The sequence below is a fragment of the Siphateles boraxobius genome, unplaced genomic scaffold (assembly GCF_051911475.1).
Source record: "Siphateles boraxobius isolate OS27281-9 unplaced genomic scaffold, OSU_SipBor_1 7, whole genome shotgun sequence".
In the NCBI taxonomy this organism is placed as follows: domain Eukaryota; kingdom Metazoa; phylum Chordata; class Actinopteri; order Cypriniformes; family Leuciscidae; genus Siphateles; species Siphateles boraxobius.
The window spans coordinates 17,279,857-17,299,270 of NW_027509197.1; the positions used below are offsets into that span (position 1 = coordinate 17,279,857).

The 19,414-nt window shown below is 38.1% G+C and overlaps 1 protein-coding gene across 1 annotated transcript in view; it reads left to right on the forward strand.

Annotated features, from left to right (window-relative positions):
- Nucleotides 1-19,024, forward strand: part of itgb5 (integrin, beta 5) — a 32,138-nt gene extending 13,114 nt beyond the window's left edge. Inside the window, exons 11-15 of the mRNA XM_077216590.1 lie at nt 12,902-13,124; nt 14,277-14,377; nt 16,351-16,470; nt 16,685-16,851; nt 17,195-19,024. Of these exons, the coding sequence (XP_077072705.1) occupies nt 12,902-13,124; nt 14,277-14,377; nt 16,351-16,470; nt 16,685-16,851; nt 17,195-17,293 (710 nt within the window). The 3' untranslated portion in view covers nt 17,294-19,024. The remainder of the gene's footprint in view (nt 1-12,901; nt 13,125-14,276; nt 14,378-16,350; nt 16,471-16,684; nt 16,852-17,194) is intronic.
- The last annotated feature ends 390 nt before the right edge of the window (nt 19,025-19,414 follow it).

Below are 19,414 nucleotides of genomic sequence, written 5' to 3' on the forward strand. Positions count from 1 at the left end.
ACAATATATTTTTTTCCCTATATTTCTCTAATGACAATTTTATAGTTGGTTTATGTACTTTTTTTTAATAATTGGTTTTATACACTTTTGCATTAAGTCATCAAGGATGGAACAGTTAATGATGCTTTTAATCACAAAATAAGGCAGAAAATATATTTTATAGTTTTTATATTGTTATAAAGGCTATATGTCAATTAGCACTGTATTATTCACATACTTTGGTACTAAAATAACCAGTTATGACTTGGAAAACGCACATAAATCTTAGTCACATTCGTGTGCTGTCTTCACGTTTCACCAGGCGAAACGTTCATACTTTTTATTCAGCAACAGAGGTAATTGGATGCCTTTGTCTATATAAGGGATTTCCTGGAACGTCATAAGTTATTAAAAGAGTCCGTTTTGGACTTTTTGCACGAGAGACTCGTGTCCTCCGGCTCCCTATATGAATGAAACATACATGATACATTAGATGAGTGTTTATCGCTCCATAATGTTCACCTCGCCTCATTTTGGATATGAATAAAATGTCCTCTCATGCATTGACTATCTTGCTTCTTTGAATATAAATTTAGATTTGTTCACATTGGCCAATAAAAACCCGAATTGCCCGAAAAAAGTGCGGAGGACGAATTTACGCTTTATTAAAAGTTGCCATAATTTCTATGCCCATGAGATGCCTGGTTCATTTTTTTTTCATCAATTCTTGTCAGAGAGCAATTGGCTAGCACCCCATCTCTCTCTCTCTCTCTCTCTCTCTCTCTCTCTCTCTCTCTCTCTCTCTCTCTCTCTTTCTCTCTCTCTCTCTCTCTCTCTCTCTCTCTCTCTCCACACGACGCATCTCTGCCGTGCCACAGTGAGAGCTTTGTAGCAGGCTGCATTTGTTTATCCATGCACACAATGGCTGGCTATAGTAATGAAGCTCTATGTTTTTCTTTTCTTATGTCAGCAGGAACTGCCGGCCCAGCACAAAATGGATATTTGTTGAGTCTCTGTAGCAATGATGTTATTGGTAGAATCGAGAATATGTCCCATTCCTGCTATCTCAGCCATGGAAAACTCTTCTCGTCCGCTGTAATGAGTTCTGAATGAGTCTGAGTAATTATGCGCTCTCATACCACTTTGCCATGGTGAATTAACTGGGACAATTCTTGTAAACTTGCTAATAATGGCTGTGGGAAAAGACAACCGTTGAGTTCTCTGTAGGATTCGTTCACATGTTAAATGGCCCATAAACATGCTTTGTGGTGTTTTGATTTGGCCATGCTACGGTGAGAGCAGCTTGTTTAACCCAAATTGATGGGTGGTTAGGTTATCAGGGTGTAGTGCTGACACAACACATTTTATTTTTGTGAGCCTTTTTTTTTCTTCTTTTGATGTGTAAAGAGGTCTTTTTTTTAAATTAACTTATTTATTTTGATCTAAAACTAAAAGATGAATACTTCCTGTGCCACATTAGTACTGGATCAGTACTGGTGAGCATGTTGTGACTCCTGAAGGGTGATTGGCTGACGGCTTCTTATTACAGCTGGGCAAGAATAAACTGTTTTAGATGTTTTGTAACCCTTTGTAGACACACATTCAATATATAGGTATATATAATACTGGTTACTTTTCAAGATTACTTTAAATATATTTTTAAATCCATTTAAATGTAAACATGACCTTAAAATGAACATAAGCACTCTTATTATTGGTCACTTAAGCGTAGTCTTTTGTTCATACTTCTGGAGTAAACAAAGTATTGTTTTTCTTTAACCACATTCTTTGATGGAAGTGCTATTTAAATGGTTTACTCAGCTGTTATCTTAATTGCATATCACATACCGCACTCTGTTGTTACCTAAAACAGCATTTTGTTAGTAGTAGTTGCAGAAAATAAAGCCATAAGAAGATGCAGAGGTCACCTTGGATCATTGAATCAGATGTCTTATTCTATAATATTGTATCAGCTTTCCCTATTTATATGATATATGAAGCGATGGAAAGACTAATGTAGAGTCAGCCGGTCATTATGTCAAAAACAATTCTTCACAGGGTGAAGACAACCAACACAAAAGTGATGCGTATAACACAGCTACTACCGGTTAATTATAGTTTTACAGTCATCAGATAAAATATTTCACAGCCGAATGTTGTGATCAGAAATAGAGCTGTATAATAACATAGAAAACCTGAATTTCATATGAAGTTGATGTACATTTTGCTCTAAATCTATTAATTTTTGTGTATTGTGGATCAATGTGGCCTTGCTGTCGTGCTGATAGCAGCCTAGAGTGTTCCCACAGACAGACAGCCCTGCGCTGATAAGACAGCTGTGTGTCCTTTGTTGCGTTTGAATGATTAGTTTGTGCTCTGCTGTCATAATGAAAGACTTTTGAATCTGCTGAACTGTTATGATTGAATGGATTTAGTGTGATGGCTGCTGTAAGTGCACAAGGATTTTTTCTCTTCCTATTTTTAGTTTTATGTTCACATGCCTCATGTCAGTCAAATATTACCAAATTAAAACTTATTATTGTACATATGTTTTGAATCTCTGCACAATAGCTTTGAGTGTTTAGAAGTGTGAGCATGACAGTATGTTGAAATTACATAATTGTGATGTATAACTTTCTTACACCATGTCTACACCAGACGCTGGTGGCACGATGCAATGCCACAAAAGCGAATAGAGCCCATTATAATCAGTGATTCTGTCTACAGTGCATGTGGTGCAAGCAGTGTGACACAACAAATTCCCAACCTTAAAATGATGCCCCGTTCTATGTATGATGTGGTACTCCAAACGCTCGCGCTACTTCTGATACGAAGGACAAATGGATTTGCATCGATCATTTTGTCACATCCAATGTGGACCGCTTCTAGCTGTTGCGGCGTGACTCAACTGTCAAATCAGGTAGTAGTCTAACTTGTGTATCAGTTTGTTGAGCAAACTGACAATAATAGATTTAAGAATAATTACCATAGAAAACACTAATCACTCTAAAGGTGACTTAACACAACAAAATATAATCGAAAACACGACATGGAGCTTACATAAATTAATTTAGTGTAAGAGAGAATAAACAACATAAAATATAGTAAAACAGAAAACGTTATTATAAATTATATTTGTTTTACTGTATTTTTGATCAAGAAAAAAATGCAGCCTTGGTGAGCATTAGAGACTTCATTCAAAAGCATTAAAAAAGTCTTACCAACCCAAAGCTTTTGAATTGCAGTGTGAATAGACAGTGTTTAATCAAAAACATGTATCACCTTAACCCAAGAAAAACTTGAATTTGTTCAATCTCATGCACTTGACCTCAAGCAGTGTACAATTATAAATGGGCTTCCAAACAATTGTCACTAACTTGTAATAACATCTCAGCAGTGATGTTTGTTATTGCGGTCATATATGTTGTTTTTCTCAAAAACATTTGCAGATCCAAAAAATTGTAGACACCTAGTTGTTTTTGAAGCAGTTTTTTAAGATGCTTTCAGATGTTAGCTTGTATTAGCTTTAGCATGGAGCAGATCGAGACAATGTGTGTTGAATACCAAACATATGCTGTAATTTGGACATAACGTGGTTCCATTTAACTTTTGGCGAACAGAACATTATCCACCAACTCCTCTTTCTAACTGTACACGCAGAACATTGACGTCTGTTTGAGTTTCTTTTTCCACACCCCTGCATCCTCTCTTAACTCAGTAAATGACATCAGCATCTGGCAACACATTGACCTTAGATGCAAACAAACAGACAAAACCTTCACTGCTTTACTGTCATCATAAATGCAGGAAATCTGGCGTTCTTTGGTTGACATGATTGGATATGAACACTTATCTGTTGTGTCCTGTGGGACTTTATCACAGCAATGTGCTCTCGTGTTGAACAATAGAGCTGCAAGAACCACAAGCAAAATTGGACTTTGGAATAGAGGTCAATGTCCTCCTTAGTCCATTGACTGCGATGAGAACACATTTGCTAGCAGAACTCCTTTGTGAAATACATGTTTTTGATGTGGCAGCAAGATCCCTTCAAATTTCAGGACTCTCATGCCCATTGAAATGGAAAGTATCTTTCATGGGTAATATTATTAATGAAAATGCACACATTTTTGCATGATGAAAAAAAATGGTGTATTTAGATCCCCCTCTGTTGAACTCAATAGACTCCTCTACTTGCAGTTTACCAAACAATGGAGTTTGTTGGACTTTGACTCAAGCCCTCATATGTGCTCTACTCTCTGAAAACCATTCCCAAATGCACCAGCAAAATGAAAAGCTCAGTTGAACAAACCCAGTCCGGATAATCAGTCAGTGCTAAACAAACAAATCTCATCTGCCACTTTGTGTGTTGTCTCAAGTGTTGGTAAAACGCACCCAAACTTATTCGTCCTGGTCTTGCTTAGTTGGTTTTCAAATCTGACTTTAACTGACCACAATGCTACGATGGGATTACTATCCTTTTAATTGACCTGCTCTGGCCAACACATTGTAACAGGATAATGATTTTTTTACATGTGAGGTACCATTTGGAAAAAGTTGACTAGTCTGTTGATATAGACCAGTACGCACAGTAGCCTGACGTATTACCGACATCCTAACAACAATTTTACGGCATTGAAGTATTTATTAATTGTCGGCATGAAATTGCTTTGCTATTTTAAATGCGTTTAACCTCCTCTGGAAAGATATCCAATCCAATTTTGGAATGCAAGGGCGCGGGTAAGATTTGTGATGAGTCAAAGTCTGCCTATCCTTGTGGACACAAACACTGTCTCTGCAGATAGTCGGCTTTGTGACTAGAAACACTGGACTCTCAAAAACACTACACGGTCTTTCTTTCTTTGGTTTCAAATACATGGGATTAGTCAGGTATTTTTATTTAGACAAGCTACAGAAATGTCATGCATTTCTCATTTAAACCTGTTTATAGATTTTTTTTAAGAGACTTTAAGTTCTAGACATGGTGTGTTGTTTTTTGGGGGGGCTTATCACCCTTGCACTTCCCACACTTGTGCTTTACATCAGCACAAACATGTAGTTCATTTAACAGTATTTAGTGTAAAACCTTTCACCATACCAAACCAGCAGTGAAGCATGAACAGAAACATTAGCTTGTTCCTGAGTAGAAAACGTATGTACCGCAAGCCCAAACTAGTGATCCGTTCATGTTTTTAAAAGCATTATACATTACTTTGTGCATTGTTGTCCCCAGCCTACCTGTTTATTTAAAAGTGGTCAGAAGACTGTGTAGCAGAAGATAACTGTATTTATCTTGTATGCCTGCTCTGTAATTGTTATTGTCACTGGAGCATGAGATGTTACCCTACTGGAGCATGAGATGTTACCCTCCAGTCACATTTAAGTATCTTAAGTATAATTTCTCTGCTCTGCACCAGAGTTCAGATGTGCTCATTAAGTGGAGAAAAATGTGAGTTTCCAGATTATTTTTAACTTATTTTATTCTCTTTGGAATACAATGAGGTTTCCTGGTTACTAAGGAATCTTGCAAAGGGACAGACACCACATGTCAGGCATCTAAAGACCTTCTGTTTTTCCTGCCAAGACTTCATCACCACTCGAGAGGCACAACTACAAGATGCAGCTTGCCGTGTCTCGGCCTACATACTTGCATTGCACATCTTTCCTTATAGACATGAGTTGTACTTTTTTAGATAAACAAGAAAAGTCAGACAAGTTAGCATATGGATTCTGTGTGCGGTTGACTAAAGAAACAGCACATGCAGAAATAAGGCATGGAAATAATTAAAACGCATTAGTAAGGGGCATTTATTTGGTTTTGGCAGCTTTCGTATATGTCCATTATTCACACACAAGTAGAATATATGGCTTTGTTCACACTGAAACCGGTTCAGATGTTTCTGATCCTTAGTACTGACTGCTGTACTGTCATTTTGTAAGTTGTAAGAGAAAATTAATACTTTTATTCAGCAAGAATGCATTAAATTGGTCAAAGGTGACAGTAAAGACTTTTATAATGTTACTAAAGATTTCTATTTCAAATCAGTGCTGTTCTTTCGAACATTCTATTCCTCAAAGAATCCTGAAAAAAACATACCTCAGTTTTCACAAAAATATTAAGCAGCATCTTTTCAACATTGATAATAAAATGAGCCGCAAATCAGCATATTAGAATGATTTCTGAAGGATAATTTGACAATGAAGACTGGGGTAATGATGTGCCATCACTGTAATAAATGACTTTTTAATTATATTAAAATAGAAAATGTTATTTTAATAATACATTTCACAATATTTAAAAAATTGAATGCAGTATAAGAGTATAAGAGATTTTAAAATCTTTTGAACGGTAGTGGGCATTTTTTGCCATAGTAATGACCTAGAAAATGAGATCTAGTAACGACCTGGAGGAAAACTGGTCAATTGGTGCATGAAACAATTGTTGGAAACATTGCTGTGTTTAACACTCTTTATTAAATCAGTGCTTGATCGGAGGCCTGTAAAAAAACGGATGACTCATATCAAAGACCTTGGCATCCTTGTGTTGTATCCAGATGTATAATGTTGTGTCTCTGTGGTCAATGTCACACATATACTCGAACTCCCTCAGAGAGTTCATTGAAGTCTTTAAACACTACATCACAAAACTTGGGTCAGTACAAGTCTAATTTTGTTTTTAAATTCTCCTTTACACTTTATCATTTACAACAGCTCCTTTTGGCTCTATATTGAACAGTTTTTGAAAGCTTTTCCTTCAAAATTATTTTATGTCTTGAACTTTCCACTGAAAATATGGAGTTGAGTTACTCACATCATGAAATGATTTCTTCTGTTTCAACAGCACTTGTTTGTTTCTTCTTTCGTAGGGAAGGAAGAATGACCACTGAGTCTGTGGTGACACATTTTTGTAAGTCGTAGAGTAGCCTGCTTGTTTGATCAGCATTTCTGAAAACGGCTCACTCTCGCAGCTCCAGACGGGGAAGTGAGATGCCCCTGGAGCAGAAGTGTGTTCTGCTGTTGGTTCCTCGCTGGGTGGAACTGGAACATGGCATAGGTTGCACACCCTGTGCTCCCACTGCACTCAAGTGATTACAGGGCTTTCGGGTGCTTTTTCCAGATCCAAAGGATGATCTATTTTATGTTGCCACCGCAAGACAGACAGACAAGCCACAAACCATGACCATATAAAACCATGTTTTCTTCTGTTCTTTCTTTTCGTCTTTTTTTTCCAAACTTGGCAACCTCACTGGTCATTCTTGAGGTGAACTTTTGGCAGTTTGGTGTTTTTTTTTTTTTAGATTCACCATTTTGAGTAGTACTAGTTGTAGTTGTAGTAGTAGTAGTAGTGAATCTCATTTAAAATTTAAGTAGAGTGAAATGAAGCGTGCAGCTAAAATCTTACAATATAAAGAGGAATGTTGCTTCAACAGCTGGATGTACACTTCCTGTGGGACTACAGAGGCTAAAAGGGTCTTTATCACAGGAAGGACAGGTCAGGGTCAGCATATCAGTCGACCAATAGCAATACAGTGATGACAAATGGTTTCTGCAGGTCCAGAATGTAGCTTGTTTAAATAACATATTTGATACTGAATGGATTTAAATGTTTAAGTTATTCTTTGAAGGAGGCAAAAAACATATTGTTGAAAAGTAGAGGTCCACATCTAAATCTTACAAATGATTTAATTTTAGAAATGGAGAACGACAAAAATCCGTTTTCCACCTTCATTTTCTCTGGTATTATGTGATTTTTTTTTTAACACTTTTAGTTCAAAGTCATTTGTATAGCACAAAGAAAATTGTACACAAACATTGAAATTTTACTGCCTCACCCTTAGAGTCAAAAGTGCACCAGTGCTGGCTAGCCTTTATACTGTATACCTATTTCTATGAGTTTGTCATGATTCTGCCCTCTTGTCCTTGATTTTCTCTTGTCTTGAGGCAGGATCATGACAGAATCATGTTTTGTGTGCAAGCACATGGTCTTGTTTTGAGCCATGTGCTTGTGTTGTCTCGTTACGTTACCCCGCCCCCTTGTTATCCTCGTCTCGTCATTATTGTCTAGTCAGCTTCACCTGTCTTTGTCATTAGTGTCTCCCTATTTAATCCCCTTGTGTTTGCTGTCCTGTGTCGGTACATTGTCTATTTTTGCGTATATATCCCTGTGAGTATTTTATCTGAAGTCCTGTTCAATTAGAATTGTGAGTTTGCTTCTTGTCAAGTCGGAATCTTTGTTTGTCATCGTGTCTTAGTTTAGTTGTACTCTGCTCCTGTCCTGTTTTGCCCCCTCGTGGGTTTTTTGTTTTCTGTTGTGTCAGAATAAACATTTAGAGTCTGCAAATTGTCTGCGTTTGGGTTCGCTCTCCAATCTCATGACAGAGTTGGCCATTAGTCTCACTGCTGCTGGATAGAAACTGTTGTAAAAGTGTGTTTTATGTGTGATGATACTGTCCACTCTTCTGTGTGGCTGTAGGGTTTGTGTCTGGGCTTCAACAGGGAGTGAGCTGGATGATGTGTGTCACTAAAGCCCCTTTCACACAGAGATTCCGGAAATAATGTGACCTGGCATTTGTCGCGGGATTGTTTGATTTCGGTTCATTCACACTGCCAGTGATTTGCCGGGATCTGTGAGTGCGTTCAGACACAGCCCATAAAGATCCCGTAAAGACACATGACGTCAGGATGAGACGTGTAAAGCCCAATTTGTACTTCTGTGTCGAACTCACGCCGTATCTTAGCTACGTCGTAGGCTGTGTGTAGCGCGCATACCCTTCGGCGTACCATGAGTGCACCTCTCCAAAAATGTAACAACGTGTCAATTCTACGCGGACGCAAGCGCTGTGATTGGTCTGCTCAAACCGCTCCCTCGGGTTTCACATGCTCCTTCTGCGTGCGTCAACGCGGACAACGACGCAGAAGTATAAATTAAAACCAATGCGTAGTCTACGGCGTAGGTCCGACGCAGAAGTATAAATCAGCAGAGTCGCGCGATGGCACAAGCGTCATCACTATGACACACCCCTTAAGGCCTCATTATGCTTCTGCGTCAACTCCACGGCGTAGCTACGCCGTCACTCCTACGGTGCCGTGGCCGCTTTATGCATAGACATATGATATCTATGGTTTTATGGTTCTGCGTCAGGTTACGCGGTGCATCTGACCAATCACAGCCCTTGTGGTCTGCGTCACCTCGATGCGTAGTTACAATTTTTTGGAGGTGCACGTCGAGCTACGGCGGAGGGGTTCGCGGCGACGCCGAGGGGTCTGCGGGGGTACGCCGTCGATTCGACGCAGAAGCATCAAACAGGCTGTACGGCATTGGTCCTGGCTTTTGTTCACACAGCGCGCGTTCCGGGACTAATTCCGGCAATGTTAATAGGTCCCCAACCCGGCATCGATGCCGGTATCAATCCCGGGTCGTGTTTGCGTTCACACAGAAGGCGTTCCGGCAATTTCCCGGGATCAACGCACTGTGTGAAAGGGGCTTAAGTATGGACTGAGCTTAATGCATAGTTATTGCAATATGCATTAACTTAGCATAGTTAATAATAACAACACTGGTGATGTGACGTTTGTACAAGAAACTAGAACAAACATACACTCAAGCTTGCAGACAGGAAATATTTAGACTGAGCTTCCCAATGCAAAATACTTCCAGAGGCTGGAAGTGACCAGTGTTATCTTTTTCTACATTTTGTTTGTTTTTCCTTTCCACTTCAGTTTGGTGTGTGAGCATGCTATCAATAAGTGTCATGGCTCATTCATTAAAATAAATGATTACAAGCCTATACATTCTCTTTCAAAAAATGCCTTTCAAGTTCATCTCAATCTATTTCATGTTTTAGCAATTTAAAGGCAGAAAAAGGGACATTTTCATCACATAAGGATGGCTATGGCCTTCACAAAGACTTCACAGCAATAGAGCTCAAGTTTACACTATTCAAACTGGATTTTACAAACACAGACTCTGTGTTGACTGTGAAACTTTGCACCCTTAAATAAACCTGATATTTGAGGTCAACGGTAATTGACATATTTCAGTGCTTGCGTGGCTTTGGGCTCACTCATGTGTGAATTTGTCGAGTTTAACTGGATGTGGTAGAAATGGGCTGAGGTTCATTCCCTGAGGCTTTCAAACATGGATCTGCCTTTCTGGCATGGCAACAGCACATTTATTCAGTGACCTAAATAAAAGACTGGATTCGGGAATGCTGGGAGAGCAGGTCTGCATCGATTCTCTAGCATTTGTTATATTGGTAACACTTTACAATAAGGTTAATTAGTTAACAGTAGTTAACTCCCTTTGTTAACATTAACGAAGAATGAACAATACTTCTACAGCATTTATTAATCTTAGTTAATATTAATTTCAATATTTACTAATACATTATTAAAATCAAAGGTTGTATTTGTTAACATTAATGTACTGTGAACTAACATGAACAAACAATGAACAGCTGTGTTTTTATTAACTAACATTAAAGATTTAATAATATAGTAACAAATGTTACTAAATTGTTAGTTCATGTTAGTTAATAAATATTTGTGGTAAGATTATGACTTGATATTCTAGCTCAGTGCATAAAATAGGAAGACTCTTAGTTCTGAATGTCTGTGGCATAAAGGGAAGCCTGTGAATGCTGTTATTTTAGAGTAACAGCACTGTCACACACATACACACACACACACACACATACACACACACACACACCTTTAGAAAGCAGGTGTGGAGAACACGTCACAACACGTCTTTGTTCATGCCAGATTTGTTCAGAGAGTTATTCATTCAGTAAAGGTGTACTCTGTGCTTACTGTCTCAAACAGAATACACCCCAATACTTGGCACATTACATTTAACTATCAGGACTTTTTTTCCCTTGCTTATGTTACTCCCATAACCCTAACAGACTTGGACTATTACTTTATTAAAGGTCTTTGTTAGAAAGGATCTGTTAAAAATATTAAATATTAAAATATTTTGTTCTATTAAAAATAAATGGGGCTTAATTTTAATAAGGTGTGTGGTATCTCTCAGGAAAACTTTGTGTTCAGTGGTTGCAGATTCCTGGATTGTTTTAGTTCTGCTGCTGCGGCACCACACAATGAAGCATTTATTGTGTGGGAGCTGAACAGCATGGCCTCGCTGGACCGTGTGTGTGTGTGTGTGTGTGTGTGTGTGCGTGTTTGTGCGTGTGTGCGTGTGTGCGTGCGTGTGTGTGTGTGTGTGTGTGTGTGTGTGTGTGTGTGTGTGTGTGTGTGTGTGTGTGTGTGTGTGTGTGTGTGTGTGTGTGTGTGTGTGTGTGTGTGTGTGAAACACATCATCCCTCACTATACATATGTTTTTCACACATGTAGAGTCAAATCTGATCATTCCTAAGTGTGTCATGTAACTTTTCTCTCGATATTAGTTTCAGACAGCATCTCCCACGGTAGTTCATGTTTCTTATCAGTAGCAGGTGTGAGGATGTGCTGTATCTTTAAAGGGATACTTCACCCAAAACTTTCCCCATATTTAGACAACCGTTTAGAAGCTTGAGGTCGGAAGATTTAAAAAATTATAATAATAAAAACAATGAAAAGTCTAAGCTCATCGAGGCTGCATTTATTTGATCAAAAATACAGTAAAATAGTACGGTTGTAAATTAATTGCAAAATAATTATTCAAATCATTTAAAATAATAATAATAAAAACATTTTAATGTTTTAAAATGTAATCAAGCTAAAAAAAAAATCAGTCACATGATCTTCAGAAATCATTTTAATATGCTGATTTGGTGCTCAAGAAACATTTCTTATCAATGTTGAAAACTATTATAAATGGTTGTAAACAGGTATAAATAGAAGAAAATTCATATCTTAAACACTTGGACCCCAAACTTTTGAATAGTACTTTTATTAGCTCCAATATTATTCCAAACCATATGCTGTAAATTTTCCTTGGAAAACAAATATTTTGAAGAACTTTGAAGCAGCTCTTGCCATACAACAGTAGAGAATATTGTGTATTTCACTGATTTTATGATGTGTTTGCTTGACACCTTCTGTTCACTGTGAACTGCATGAAGTTCCTCTTTCTACAGAAAAAAAAAATCAATTAATGCAACAACATGAGTATAAGTAAATAGTGGGAGAACTTTCATTTATGGGTAAACAATGACTTTCAATGCAGATCATCTCATCTTTCCTGCAAGTTAATATTCCCAGCACATTGTGGAGACCTCTTTGGACTGCACAAGCACAAAACTGCAACTATGGAGTATGGGTGCTCAATTTTTCCAACGTTTTCCTGTTCTTGTGCAATCATTGCTTTGAGGCTGCAGCGGCAGCTGATGCCACACCAAGTGTCTGCCACTGCTTTCAATCTGTTCACAGCTGTTTTGCCATCAAAGCGTGTCTTGTTTTTACATCCTTTTCACAGTAAGACCTTTCACGTTTTCGTACTCTACTATATCATAATAAACTTTCAGTCGGGTCATTCACACAGCGGCTAGTTTAGCACAATTGCTTCAACACACAGAATTTTGCTCCCGCTCAGTGATGGAGACACACGCCAAGAATCCTCGGAATTGGAATGAGGAGATCTGCATGTAATCAGTCCACTGGAATGTGCTCGGCCGTGGACCGAGAGACTTCAGAGAATGTGGGAGATGTAGACAGCGGTCATCTTTGTGCCATGACAGAGAAATTTGGAACGCTTGCGTTTCCATTAATGTCAGTAAATGATGGTTCTATGCAAACTCTCAATGTGAATATTTGTGTATACAGTATTCTACGATTCTGAGAGGTCTTTGTGTTTAGACCTCTTGTCCACCCTAGTGAGTTAACCACATTTGTTTGTGCAGGATTTTTGCACATAGCAGCTTTTTGACTGAATGTCACAAGTTATATAAAGTTTATTCTGAGCCTGTCTTTCCCTGTTTTCCAGGTCATGGGGAATGCCACTGCGGTGAGTGTAAATGTCATGCTGGTTATATTGGAGACAACTGTAATTGCTCTACAGAGACGGCTTCCTGTGTGTCAGACGACGGGAAGATCTGTAGTGGGCGGGGCAGCTGTGTGTGTGGGCGGTGCCAGTGCGCTGAGCCAGGGGCGTTTGGGGACACGTGCGAAAAATGTCCCACCTGTCCAGATGCCTGTGGAACAAAGAGGTATGTTACCGAAGATGCTCAAACTTAATTAACCAGAGCTAATTTATAAGTATTTTCAGTTTCTAATGATTTTAATGTAATGCTGTCTTTAAAAGTTTATACATCATTGTTTAAAAAAAAAATCTATGGGATTTTTACTGCATATTGCAACTGATAGCATACTGTCTGTTTCATCCTTCTGTTGCTTTAAATGGGTCCTTTCTGTTTCTAAAATTTAATTTGCTACGCACTTGTCGCATTCCAGTGAAGGATTGCAGTACTTTGATAATATTTACACTATCAGTCAAAAGCTTGGGGTCAGTTTTAGATTTTTTTTTAAAGAAATTAATACTTTTATTCAGTAAGGATGCATTAAATTGGTCAAAGGTGTCAAAGGTGACAAAGATATTTATAATGTTACAAAAGATTTCCAATTCAAATAACTGCTGTTCTTATGAGCTTTCTATTCATTAAAGAATTCTAAAAAATGTACCAGTTTCCACAAAAATAAGCAGCAGAACAACTGTTTTCAGCAATGACTATAATAAATGTTTCTTGATCACCAAATCTGGAATTTCACCTTTGCCATTAGAGTATCACATTGCATTTTAAATACATTCAAATAGAAAACAGTTTTTTCAAATGTAATGGTATTTCACAATATTACTGTTTTTACTGTATTTTCTGTACATTTTACAGACTCTCAACTTTCAAACGGCAGAGTATGTAACTCCAAGATTTGCTAGGTTACATTGCAAGTTGTACAAGTTGAAAAGCACTTATGACCCACTTTGTCCTTCTTAAATCATGAGTTCTTACTCCATTGTTGAATTGCTGAGCTAAATACTCAAAGACACTAGAAAGCAATTATAAACATTTTTTTTTTCACTAGTCCCATGTTAACATGTATAATGTTTAAATATTGTGGTTATACTGTCAGAACAGTGTGTTTTAATGGTTTTAGCTTCTGTGGCATTAGGAAGCATGCCACATCAGATGTTATTCAAACTGCATAAATTAACACATGTTCTCTATTAGATTGATCACAGCTGACTGACAGGGCCTGAGATGTCTTTCATTCATCATTGACTTTTGTTTAGACTCAAGCCTGTCAAATTTTTTAGTATTGTGTTAGTTCTAGTTTGAATGATCTTTTTAACTGTTTCTCCTCAGGGAATGCATCGAGTGTCATCTTTTTAACACGGGGAGACTTGCCGACAACCAGACCTGTCAGCGCATGTGCAAGGATGAGATCCTGACCGTCGAAACCCTCAGTGAGTGCACACTCAGAAACACTTGACATTGAATGTTTGAGGTTTCGGCTAGTGTTTTGGGGCGGCTTCTCTATCATTGCATCTCTCCACCCTGCACAGACACATGTTTTCCTCTTAGAAAAACTGACTGAGAAAAAATGCATATGTGGATTTAGGGTAGGCTACTGTTTAGGCTAAATAACAACATATTTTTTTATTATTATTTCTTTCTTTCTTTGTTTTCCACTCATTAGTGCCATACTAAACTTTACCCAGTTATCAAAACATGTAATTTAAAGCTTATGCATGTGAGGAAGGATTTTTAATGTTTGTCATTTTCATACCCCTGGTATAATAAAGCAAGCAGGTAAGTGAAGAAAATGTCTCAAACCACAATAACTTTTGTTATACTGGATGAAACTCTTCACACCCTGATAGCAATCTATAATAAAAATGGTCTAAATATTAAAATATGTACATGTATCTTCTGTGGAAGTCTCCGAACCAAAACAATTTTCATCCAATCATTGCATTCGGTCCGAATGCAATGATACGATGTCCTGCTGTGTGCGTTTATATGTTCTGAAGGAGGCGTGGCTTTGGAGAGCGCTGTGAAGGGAGGGTGGAATCTCATGCTTTCAAAGCTAACATAACTTGCTATTGCTAGCCTCTCCGCAATTGCCTACCCCACCTTCAGTGGTTCAATATGGCATCTTATTCAAAGATGAAACACTTAAGAGCATAAGCGTTCATTTACTTTTACTGTGAAACAAAACAAAAAACATGACAACTGATAGCTTATGTTATGTTGCTTAAGTTATATTGTTTATTTTATTATTTCTTTTTTAGTCTTCACCTTTTTTTACGTGGGATAGTCAAAAGGGGGTAGATGGGATAATGAGATCGGAAAATTCTATCAACATGCACACTAACTGCCAGCCAATGTCATCAACACACTGGTTACTTAACTTACATTTTCCTTAACTTCAATCAGAGAGGGAACTTGAATCCAGCTGAAATCATGAAGGAGCTCAGTTCATAGATCTGTCTGTTTTTCCTCTCATCAGGACACACTGTTGGTCCAGCACCACAGTTTGTGCTTCCAGGTCATGAATGTGTTACTCGCAGCAGGGTGAAGCATGGTTTGTGGTGTATCATCATGGCCAGCTCTGTTTATGTTATTATCTGGAGAATGTGAGTCTGGACGTCTCTGCAACACTCACTGTTCTGTGTCCCACTGAGAAAGCCTGTGTTTACTGCTCTTCCACGCAACCCTGCCATTAATTCAAACCACTAATATGTAAAATGCACAAACTACTAAAGAATAGCACTTTGGAAAAATTAATAAAATGTTTAGCTTTGTCATATGTGGATATTTTTATTTTATTTAGATTTTTATATTATGTTTTTTGCTTTATTTATAATTATGAATATTTTATTAGAGTTCAAAAGCCATTAATTAAGTTTATGAGAACTTCTCCGGGGTTTCTTTTACAGGTTTTTATTGCAGGAGGCATTTTTACATGGTTCGAGGAATGCATCCAGGAATGAATGTTTATTGTTGAGCAATATGATGCTGGACCCATTCTCTGAGATATTGCAGTGAAACATTCAGGATGCTTGTGAACTGTTTAAGGCCTTTCCATGTCACCCATAATTGTAAAAGGAGGCATTATAGAGTTGTTTGAGTCAGCTGACTGACTTAATGGACTCCACATGTGCATACCGGAAACTTCCAACTCTTTTAGAGAAAGAGGCTCCATAGTTAAATGACTAAGGAAGGGAGAGACTATTTTTTTGTCTGGGATTTTATTATGATAATATTTAAAAATTTAATTTGGGTCCTTGTTGAGGAATGCAAGGTCTGGTTCAAAAATAATTTCATCTTGGCAAGATTATGCTATTGTCTCGACATGTACTGCTTAATCGGTTTATTTCCTCAGGCACAGTTTAGACAGCTGTTTTATTGAACCCAACTCCTCTCTCTATTTCAGAAACGGATGCTCCCAACACCGTTCAATGCGTGTATAAGACCGAGAATGACTGTGTGATGAAGTTCACTTATTCCGAACATGCCAACGGCCAATCGGTCCTCACCGCTCTTAAAGAGCCAGGTCAGTATTTAGCACTACCTCTGTAATAAACTGCATTCTGAATCATGTTAAACACTCATCTTGAGGAAGTATAAGAGAAGAATTTGTTTAGAAATATATTGTTTTGTTGTTGTTGCTATTTCTGATCCAAACACTGTTTCTAATGGGAAGGGTTTCAGCTAAACTTCACATCATACATTATGGCCATGCATTTGTGAATTTTGTGTGTTTGTAGAATGTGCCGTTGCCCCAAATGCCATGACTGTGCTTCTGGCAGTTGTTGGCTGTATCTTGTTGATGGGCATCGTGCTGCTATCCCTCTGGAAACTAGTCATAACCGTCCACGACCGCCGCGAGTTTGCACGCTTCCAAAGTGCACGTTCACGGGCGCGTTATGAGATGGTGAGAACTCAATCTACTACACGAAGTTTGATTTAGTTTGATCTACTGACTGGAGTTTATATTGCTGCAGTCTAATGCATTCATATAGCACTGTTTGTAAGTTACCTAAAATGTAAATAGCTTGAACAGGCAAATTCATGCAATCACAAAAACAACTAGGCTTTGATTGAAACCATGAGGCCTTTTGGAAAACATCAGTCAGCTGGGAGTGCAGATCAGTCATGATGATCATTCCAAGGCTGTGGTTCAAAGGCTCTGTTTCTGCCCTTCTAACCATGTGCATTTCAATGAACCCATCTGGCCTATTCACTCCTCTGTATGTCTCTCCTTGTCTTCCTCCTAGGCATCTAATCCTGTTTATAAACAGTCCATCCCCTCTCACCCAATGGAGACAGTTTTCCATATGCACAGTTCCAAGTCATGCAACGGAGGAGTCCACTGATCAAACCTGCATTGGGACTGGTGGACATGGCAGGACCTGTCCAGCACGCCTCTGCTCTACAGTGGAGGACAGAAACAGCAAATTTAATGGTCACTTGCAATGTTCCTGAGGATTGGAACTGATCTTTAGTTGGGTAATGAATGTTCATTGGTGAGCAGCAGTTGGACGTGCCGAATATGAGAAGAGGATTGGTTTGACTATTTGTCCAGGAACCTTCATGAGCAATGGATGTTGACCTGCCATGGACCGCTTACCTGAACATAACTCCTAATTTTCTCCAGTTCTAACCATACCTCCTGCTCATTATGATGGATTTGCTGTGCAATGTTTTATAGGCAAAGAGACATTTTTTTTCAAGTGTATATATTTAACAGTGTGCCTTTCCCAGCCGTTACACATTTTACATGAATTAAATTTATTATGCACGTACAGTAGTCAGACACAATAGAGTGTGCATAGAACACAACAAAAGGCTAAATTATACATCAACTCTTTAATGAAGAGATGGGTACTAACTTAACCAGAGCAATTATTCTCTTAACTCTTGTTTTGCACATTGTATATTAGGTTGAGGTTTTATCAAGTAAAGAAAGTAATGCCTCTCTACAATACTAGTCTTTGGTGTATTGCCACAGGTTGCACATTTTCATAGTGATTTTTCAACTGTACATTATGATGCAATAACACTGCCTGCTGATAATTCAAGAGTGTCTCGTTTCTTTTTGGAACAATTACATTTAGTAACTCCACACCCATCCCATCAGGACCTGGACCAAGTAAAAAATTAGACACTGCACACCAATCTGCCAGTAAGAACTTCTTAGACTGACCCTATATCAATAGTCACGTTTGTGTCTACTTAAAGGCACAAAAGTGCATTATTAGGGTTTATTATTAGTTTTTGCGCTCAGTGCAATGGAAAAAAACAAGGTCTAAGTTGAACTTCTTTTAACATGAGCACCTCATTTTTAGAATGCCGTCACACATGAGACACTGAATAAATATGTCTGTGCACATCATTATTTCAAATTCATGTGCCATCTTAATCTTTAATCAAAATAATATTCCCACCCTCTTGCAGTGACTTCTCTTCTGCTCTCTTATGACGTGTTTACTGGCGCGAGGGCAGGACAACCGGTCACTCGCATGACATCACAGCAATAGTAAACAACAACTATCCAGTCAATTCCCCTTGGAAAAAATTAAGTCCCGCCCTACATGTTCTCTTATTTGAGAAGCCGTTTCACTTGGATATAAGCCTCTATAGGGAAGAAAAAACTATAGCAAATTCAGTTGTTGTAATGCAGACTTAAAACTACATAATGCACTGTAAGAAATTATAGTCTGTCCAGACCCAGATTCCACTTCAAGAAAGGTGGTTGATCTTGTTCATTCCCCAAAATGGCTTAATTATTATATAGAACAACAAAGTTTTGTTGTTTCTGCACAATTTGAGTGGATCACATTGTGAGCAAATGGTCATCAATTGTAGAATTGGAGCAGGTGAGGGACCCTGAGAACCATCTCAGAGAATGGGTTATCTCAACTTTATTTAACAGACAGCCCACAGCTGTTACAACAGGAACAACTTCATTTACAATAGGGGTGGTAAAGTGTCATGGGAAAACAGGTTTGAGATTTTGATGTTCTGGATTAATTCCGGCTCTGATTATCCCAAGTTGCTACATGTACTTTGTCACTGCTACGCTGCAATAAACAACTTCACCAAGATCCTGATCATTTTTTTCTTAACACATTTACATGCATAGTTTTAGTAGATTTCAGGCAGACTAAAACAACAATTTGTCTTTTTAAACGGTCATGCAAAATGGTTTTTTTTTTGTGGAGATTTTTTTCCCCATATAAATCGGCTTTGTCCAGAATGTAATCCTTCAAATATTCAGTTAACCCTTGTATCGTGTAAAATTGGACGGACAGCTGAAGATTGTAGCTCAACTATGCAAAAACTAGTACTTTCAAACATATTTATTTATTTATTTTTTGCTTGATGCCTACAAAACATGTCAGCTCAGCAGGGAATGACACAAGCATTCTTCTCTAAGCTGATGGGGAAATCTCACTTCATACTCAAGCAAGGTGACAGAAGCCCTTGATCTAAGC